Here is a 9,257-nt window from a genome sequence, read left to right on the forward strand (position 1 = left end):
TACTCTTTTTTTTACTTTGTTTTAGGAGATTGAGTAGTTCAATATTTTGAGGTACACTTTTCTACACTCATTGCACCACCTTGCCAATTTTTGTCTTGACACACACCCCCAACTTAGGCTTTTAGACTCATTCTTAATGCTCAAGGAGGGACGGGTTCAAAAGAAAGAATTATTTCACAAAAAAAAAGAAGGTTTGTAATGAGGTAGCCAAAGAAAAGGTTAAAAGCTCAAATGGGGTGACTAGTGACACTATCTGTACAATGAGTGGCTTGAAAGACTAACTAGTTTTCCAAAAATCACAAAGACTGCCTAAGGTCATTTCTCCAACCAAATGTAATTATTATAAGCATCGAAAAACTAACCGGGCAAGTTCTAGATGGCAGAAGCAAATACAAGAATTATTTACACGAAGAACTCACACACGTGGCACACGAACTGTTTGGCTCACATAGTTTGAAGCCCTCGAGTCAACACTTGGAAACTCAAAGCTTTTATCATATATACATGTATAACTCTAGGTAGACATAGAGTCACAGAGCGAGTGTCAAGTTCACAAAGTTGATATCTTTTTTTTTTTTGTTTTTTATATATGGAAGGGTATATGCTATATATAGACACGCATGCTTGCAACTAAACAAGTACACCAAACCGGTCAACGTGCTTCATTCTACTATCCTGGTTCTACTATTACACCCTTAGAAAAGAACCTGGCGAAGAAAAACCAAGGGGAATTCATTGATAATTACTAAAGATGGACATTATCTACTTGTTTTTGTTGTTTATATATATATATATATATATATATATATATATATATATATATATATATATATCATAACTTATGTACGGAAATCACAAAACACTAATATATACACAATCACGAACTACACAACATAACTTATGTACAGAAATCACAAAGCACTAACATATACAGAACACAAAATACACATGAGTACATAAGTTTGTTTAGAACACAAAAATATAAATATGTACAACAGTTGCCAATGTCACAAAAGTATATACAATGCTACCACCACCCCTAACTAAAAGCATGCATTGTCCCCAATGCATAAGAACACAGAGTAGAGTTTAAGGGGCTCCCTGAGGCACACTAAGCGCTATGGGAGTCGGCAGCTGGCTGAGTGATGGTGGTGTCACCCTCTGATGCTGAAGCTGGGACCGATGAGAGTTCGACCTGAGGAGTGACCTCCACTGATGGAGGAGGGATCTTTGGCTGGTCCAAAACTGGAGCTGGGGCCTGGGAGCTGCTAGCCTCGCCTGCTGATGGCTGAGTGGCCGATGGATTTGCAGGGGCGGCCAAATCTGCTAGCGAATGTTCTATCGCCATCTGAATGTCTGCTTGCTCCTCATCCTTAACTATAGCAGCAACAATCTGTTTGCCCTTCTCCGGAGGGTCATCATCCTTCGAGGACCATGAACTCTCCTCATCCTTGCCCACATCTGCCTCCTCACCCTCGGACTCAATAGAGCATCCGGAAACCTCCTCATCAGGAACATCAATACGTACAGGAGGAGCTGGAGGCTGGGAAGCCCCGGCAGTCGGAGGGGCAATATCAGTCATCAGCGTGGAGAAGTCAAGGCCCAAATCTGGTGCTGCTGTGTCTGCTCCCTGCTCACCTTCCTTGGGCAAGAGTGCTGATATGTCGAACTCCAAAGTCTGCATCTTATGAATCTCGGTCTTCATAGTGGCAACCTCCTCCCGGAGCTTAGGCAGGTCACTAACCTCACCTCGCTCGATCTTCTCAACCCTCAACTCAAGCTGCTGCAGGCGATCCCCATACATTGTTTGTTGTTGTTGGAGGGCTATCACTGAGGATTGTATCTGAGTCAGGGCTTGTTTGATGAGGTTGGGCAAGGTCTTCAAAAGCTGGTCTACCTTGGCATTGGCATGCTGAGCAATGAGACCAAGCCTCGAGACGGCTAGCAGTGCAGCAGAAGGCTGAGCAGTGGTGGATTAAGATACAAGCTTTGAAGTAGAAGTGGATGCCACTGGAACTTGAGGAGTCACAAGAGTCTGGGAGTCGGAAGGCTCTACATCAATTGGAGCCTAAATCTGAACCTCTGGTAGGGCAACAACATCACTAATATGTGTGATATCAATGTCCCTCGTCTCCTTCCCTGTCATGTCAGAGTGTGGCATGATAGGAACCTTCACAGCTTTATAGAGGGCTGTGATCAAACAAGGAAACGGAAGCGAAGTCGCATGCTGCTTTGCCCGGATCCCTATTTCTTGGAAGATCAGAGCTCCCACATAAATCTTGATGCCCTCCATGATACATGCAATGATAAGAGCATTCTCAATGCCTATGTCAGTCTTGTTCTGGGACGGTATCAATCGAGAGGTAATAAAGCTGAGCTAGAATCGACCCTCTCTTGTGAGATCCTCCTTGTATATCTTATGCACAGGGTTGATCCAAGCAGGGGTCCCATTTGCTATCATCGAAGCAATCCAACCATGTTCAATCTCCCTATTCTCCCATTTGGCAGCATATTCAGCGGCGCCCGATCTCCATCCAGGTAAATACAGCTCATTAATGGTCTCACTACTGCAAAACACGCTCTTCCCCCGAACAAGCACAATGTCAATAAAGATCCTGTTGTGTTTGTGGTGTGCAGTCCGGGAGGCCACATATTATGCATAAAATTACCGTACGAGGGTCTCATTATACTCCGCAGGTGGCTCAGTGAAGCACTCCCATTTTCTTGCTTTTATGTTCTCCAAGATGTGGGGGTACTGTTCTTGTAGCCCGTTCAAGCTCAATTGTTTCTCGGCCAGGATTTTTGGTTTGGTGATCCCTTCTCTATACAATGCCTTGGAACCCTCAACATCAAATCGGAGTTGGAAATCATCTCCTTGCTTCCTTCTTGCCTCAGCTTGTAAGTCAACTGAGGTCAAGAGCTCCTCCTCATCAGACTGGGAGTGAGGTGGAACATTAGGGTCCGTTCAAGATCGTTTTGCTTGTGACGCTTGACGAATGGTGGATGCCCTTTTCTGGGCAGAGGATGCATGCTTCTTGGGAGCCATGTCTGCACAAAAGTGAAATGTGAGTGACATTGTAAGCAACATTGAAAAGAAAATAGAAAAATTTAAAGAAAAAGTTGAAAATGCGACATGTTTTGCGGTCGCATAACCACTATGCGGACCGCAAACTTGTCGCAAACTTGATTGTGCACTACTGGATCCTAGTCTGCGATGGGTTATGCGATCGCATAACCACTATGTGGACCGCATAACCATTGCAAAACGGATTTGCTCACAAAACAAATAACAAAATGCGATTGCAGACTCCACCGCAAAGTGGAAAATGCGATCGCAAAACAGCCGCAAAAAGCAAGGTTTTAACTGGGTGGTTTGTTTTAGTTTGCGGTGACTTTGCGGTCCACCTATCAATTATGCGATCACAAATGTCTCCGCATTTCACCATCGTCCTCAGACAACTAGGGTTTAATTATGTGGACCGCATTTTGATTTTGCGAGCCGCAAATGCCATCGTTCTCAACAATTCAATTCATCCCTCAACAATGGCGGTCCTATTTCTTTCTACCCAGCACCCCAAAACACCCTACTCAACTACGTGCTCATTATGAATAGGTCTCTAAACATAGAAACAAGGGGAAAAATTTAACAAGGGAAACATGAAGCAAAAACTAGGGAAACAAGACTAAGAATAAATGCACAACCAAAGCTTGAAATGATGGAATTGGCCCAAGGAAAACGTACCAATGATGATGTTTCTGAGCACACTTGGAGTATTAGATCAAGCCTTGGTCGTTTTTGTTTCTTCTCTGTTCCTTTTCTCTTTGTTTTTTTTTTCGTTTTCGTTTTGCTTCTGATAAAGTAAAAAAAATTCCTTTTATTTGTTTTGAATAGAAAGAGACGAGGGTGATACCTGCAAGAATTGCGATGGACAAGTCACCGCATAACACACTATGCAACCGCATAAGTGTTATGCTGTGGGGTCAAGTAACATGCTGAAGGGCCAGAAATGCGATGCACTATGCGATCGCATAGTGAAGATGCGGTCCGCAAAGTGCACTAATTTGTCGCATTGTCTCCTCAATTTTAGCCAAACACACTGTGTTGGTTTGCAACCAAAATGCGGTCCACATAGCGAATATGCGATCGCATATGTGTAGCAAACTTCACACGGTGATTTTTCTTCCCTTCCTTATGCAATCCTACCCAGTGTTATGATCTTTTGAATTCCCTGCACTCTAATACACACTTTAAATAGCTCAAGTAAATCTATCTAACAAAAATTAAAAATTTAAAGAACAAAAATGTGTTACCGCACATGGGTTTCCTCCCATGAAGCATTTGATTTAACGTCGCGGAACGACGAAGTTGGTGTTCCTTTGGATTCACTCATTGGTCGGGAACTGACCATCTTTGAGAGTCAGCTGCTCCACCAAATGTTTTTCTCTATCTGTGCCCAAGTAGTGCTTGATTCATTGGCCATTTACTTTGAATGTTCGGAGCCCATCTTCCGATGCTAGTTCCACAGCTCCAAAAGGAGAGGCATTGACCACTTTGAATGGACCGAACCATTTTGATTTGAGCTTGCCCGGAAATAATTTGAGCCTTGAGTTAAAGAGCAAAACCAAGTCACCCGACTTGAAATCTCTTTTCAAGATCTTCTTTTCATGGACGAACTTCATCCTTTCTTTGTACACGACTGCACTTTCATAAGCATGGAAATGGAATTCCTCCATTTTATTGAGTTGTGTTAACCTCAAATTTGCAGCCTCAGCCTAGTCCAAGTTCAACCTCTTTAACGCCCACATGGCCTTGTGCTCCAATTCCACGAGTAGATAACAAGCTTTTCCAAAGACTAACCGATAAGGAGAAGTACCAATAGGAGTCTTGTACGCCGTACGTTATGCCCACAATGCGTCATCTACCTTCCTTGACCAGTCGGTCCTGCTTGCATTAACAGTCTTTCCTAGAATGCTCTTGATCTCCCGGTTGGAAACCTCAACTTGACCACTTGATTGTGGATGATAAGGTGTGGCGACCTTGTGGTTGATGCTATATTTCTCAAGTAGCCCCGTGAAAGCCTTGTTACAGAAATGAGACCCCAATCACTAAGAATGGCTCTAAGAGTGCCAAACCGAGTGAATATATTTTTCTTCAAGAACGTGGTCACACTCCTTGCCTCGTTGTTTGGTAGGGCAATCGCTTCAACCCATTTAGACACATAGTCCACAGCTACCAAAATATATTTCATCCCGCAAGATTTTTATCTCCATCACAAAGTGCATTGGCATTTCATGCCTCTTGGAGATTGAACCTTGTCTTTGGCATTGGTCACAAGCCTTGACCATTTGATTGACATCATGATAGATTGAAGGCCAATAGTAACCACATTCAAGAACCTTAGCCACCGTTCGATTTCCTCCATGATGACCCCCAACCGGTGAGTCGTGGCATGCCTTTAGAATTGGAATAATCTCTTCTTTCGGAACACACCTTCTTATAATATTGTCAGCACAAACACGGAACAAGAATGGCTCCTCCCAATAGTATTACCGGTAGTTTCTCAAAAACTTTTTTTGATAGGATTCCAATCCATCTGGGATAAGGTCACTAACCAAATAGTTAGCAATATCGACATACCAAGGAGCAAAAGTGCTAGATAGTGCCAATATGTGTTCATCCGGGAATGCATCGTTGATCTCAAGATCTCCCTTTGGTCTCCCTACCTCCTCAAGCCTTGACAAATGATCGGCCACTTGATTTTGTGATCCCTTGCGATCCTTGACTTTAAAGTCAAATTCTTGCAACAACAAGACCCATCGAATCAACCGAGGTTTTGCATCCTTCTTTGCCATGAGATAGCGAAGAGCAGCATCATCTGTGTACACTATCACCTTGGATCCCAACAAATAAGCCCGGAACTTCTCAAAGGCATAGACAATGGCAAGAAGTTCTTGCTCAGTTACCGTGCAGTTCATTTGTGCCCCATTGAGCGTCTTGCTTGAATAATAGACCGGGTGGAGAACTTTGATGTTGGCCAAGCATTGCTCCAATAGCTACACCACTGGCGTCACACATGAGCTTGAAAGGAAGAGACCAATCGGATGTGACAATAATATGTACCGTGGTGAGCCTTTGCTTCAATTCCTCAAAGGCTTTGAGGCATTTCTTGTCAAACACAAATTTGGCATCTTTCTCAAAGATTTTGCACATAGGATTTGTAACTTGGAGAAATCCTTGATGAAGTGCCTATAGAACCCGGCATGCCCCAAGAAACTTCGAACTTCTTTAACGGAAGTAGGTAGAGGAAGCTTAGAAATAATCTCGATCTTTGCCCGGTCAACCTCTATGCCACGCTTTGAAATTTTATGTCCCAACACGATGCCTTCATCCACCATGAAGTGACATTTCTCCCAATTGAGCACAAGGTTGGTCTCTTCATATCTCTTAAGAACTTGTCTAAGATTGTTAAGACAATGCTCAAAAGAATCACCTACGACCGAGAAGTCGTCCATGAAGACTTCTAGAAATCCTCTACTATATCGGAGAAAATAGACATCATGCATCTTTGAAAAGTAGTCGGAGCATTGCATAAACCAAATGGCATCCGGCTAAAAGCAAAAGTTCCATAGGGGCAAGTGAATGTCGTCTTCTCTTGATCCTCCAATGCTATATTGATTTGGTTGTAGCCGGAATATCCATCAAGGAAACAATAAAATAGCTTTCCCGCTGGCCGATCAAGCTTTTGATCAATAAAAGGCATAGGGAAATGGTCTTTGCATGTGGCACTGTTGAGCTTCCAATAATCCATACACACCCTCCAACCGGTCACCGTTCTTGTTGGGATGGGCTTATTTTTCTCATTTTCGATTACGGTCATGCCTCCCTTTTTCGGCACACACTACACCGGGCTCACCCGAGAACTATCGGTTTTAGGGTAGACTACCCCGGCATCCAACCATTTGATAATATCTTTCTTTACCACCTCTTGCATTGACGGGTTCAACCGTCGTTGATGTTCCACGCTTGGTTTTGTTTCACTTTCCAATTGAATTTTGTGCTCGCAAATTCCCGCGGGAATCCACGGATGTCCGCAATTGTCTATCCAATGGCTTGCTTATGCTCCTTCAAGACTTCCAACAATTGTTCTACATGCACATCATTCAACAAAGAAGAAACAATTACCGGTAAAGTATCATTTGAGCCAAGAAATTTATACCTCAAGTGTGGTGGAAGTGGTTTGAGCTCTAGTTGTGGAGGTTCGATAATAGAAGGCTTTGCGGGTGGAGTGACTCTATTCTCCAAGTTTAGAGAAAGCTTTGCCGAAGCATAATTGTAGGACCCAAGCCCCTTCAATGCATTTACCGATTCCATGTACCCCTCCATATCTTCACCATCAAAGTTCACCAAAATAGCTGCCAATGCCTCGCCGAGGCATTGTTCTTCCATTTTCATTTCAGCCGCATCCCCTACTTCATCAACAACATCGATCACCGAAATGCTTTCATACTCATGCAGAAGTTTCATATCCTTACTTTCTTGGAATGTAACCTCTTCATCATTCACCCAAAATTTGATCTCATTCCGTTCTGAATCCATTAGTGCTCTTCCAGTGGCAAGGAATGGTCTTCCCAAGATGATCGAGATCTCTTTGTCAACCGCACAATCAAGGATTACGAAGTCGGTGGGTAAATGAAATTTTCCCACCTTCACAAGTACATCATCAACAATTCCCACCGGTCGTTTGATGGAACGATCGGCCATTTGCAATCTCATACTTGTGGGCCTTGGCATACCTAATCCCACTTTCTTGTAAATGGCAAGAGGCATCAAGTTGATGCAAGCTCCATTATCATAAAGGGCTCTTGCAAAATCATGTGCCCCAATAGTACAAGGAATGGTGAAAGCTCCCAGGTCTTCTTTCTTTTGAACGGTGGATGTTGCAATGATGGAACTAATCCGGTGAGTCACATTCATCACTTCATTTTTGGTGGTTTTCTTCTTGGTGATCAAATCTTTCAAATACTTAGCAAAACCTGGCATCTCTTGAAATGCTTCCACAAATGGAATATTCACCGATAATTGCTTGAGAATGTCATAGAACTTTTCGAGTTTGCTATCATCAACCTTCCTAGCGAGTCTTTGAGGGAATGGAGGAGGAGATCTAGGAATAGGTGGAAGAGTTTTTGGTGTCTCTTTTACCTTTTCCTTTACCTCTTCCCGGTTCTCTTTTTGCACTTGCACATCATCCAGAATCTTCTCAATTTCGACAGCACTTGGCTCTTCAACCTCAACCCCTTTCTCGAACTCTTCTACCTTAACCACTTGTTCACACTCTCCTTGTAGTACCTTCCCACTCCGAGTAGTAATTGCCATGACATGAGAAGTTGGGCCACTCCCACTGCCCTTTGGGTTCACAATTGTGTCACTAGGGAGTGTTCCCTTTTGTTTTGGATTTTGTTCCCTAGAGAGATCTCTCATTTGCATCTCCAATTTTTGAATGGATGCAGTATGAGAGCCAACAAGCTCGGTCATGTTCCTCATAGAAGTGTCGGATTTTTCTTGATTTTGCAATACCCGTTCAAGCATACTTTCTAACTTAGACTCACTTGAGGAACCTTGATTCGAATATTGACCCTTTGGGGGAACATAAGGGTTTGAACTCCGGTTTGAGAAGTTGTTGTTGTTGTTGTTGTTGTTCCAATTTCCTTGGTTTGAGCCACCTTGGTCATTTCGCCATTGTTGGTGGCCTTGCCCTTACGGGTTTGGCCTCCATTAATTTTGTTGTCCTTGACCTTGGTATTGTTGCCTTTGATAGCTTCCTTGAGAGTTGTTGACATAATTTACTTCCTCAAAATCCTCATTTGATATGGGTCGCACATCCTCAACCATATTTACCTTCTTCATTTGGCTTTCGGTGAACATCTTTGTCAACACATTGATATTTGTAGCAAGCCCTGCAATCACCTGATCTCTCTCTTGATTTTCCTTGATCATGTTGCTTAAGGAAGGAGAAACATATGTAATCCCACATGTGGTGTCCTTAGAATGCCATGCTTGATTATGCTTTGCCATTTTGTCAAGTATTTGTGTCACCCTTGCGAATGATTTGTCCATGAAAGATCCGTCAGCTGCATTCTTGGCTATAGATCGGTTCATAGGATCCAAGCCCATATAGAATTTTCCAACAAGATAGAATCCGGAAAACCATGGTTGGGAGACCTCACCAAATATAATTTGAAACGATCCCATACCTCAT

At 43.0% G+C, this 9,257-nt stretch overlaps 1 protein-coding gene across 1 annotated transcript; it reads right to left on the bottom strand.

Moving 5' to 3' along the window:
* Nucleotides 1–7,099: 7,099 nt before the first annotated feature.
* LOC138884870 (uncharacterized) lies at nt 7,100–8,587 on the bottom strand. Its single transcript, XM_070165729.1, has one exon. The coding sequence runs from the start codon at nt 8,585–8,587 to the stop codon at nt 7,100–7,102; it is 1,488 nt and encodes a 495-aa protein (XP_070021830.1).
* Nucleotides 8,588–9,257: the final 670 nt, after the last annotated feature.

This window comes from Nicotiana sylvestris, chromosome 2, assembly GCF_000393655.2.
Source record: "Nicotiana sylvestris chromosome 2, ASM39365v2, whole genome shotgun sequence".
Taxonomy (NCBI): Eukaryota; Viridiplantae; Streptophyta; class Magnoliopsida; order Solanales; family Solanaceae; genus Nicotiana; species Nicotiana sylvestris.

What these genes read in the sequence shown, in the direction of transcription:
- LOC138884870 (XM_070165729.1), bottom strand. Translation starts at nt 8,587, where the DNA reads ATGCTTGAACGGGTATTGCAAAATCAAGAAAAATCCGACACTTCTATG.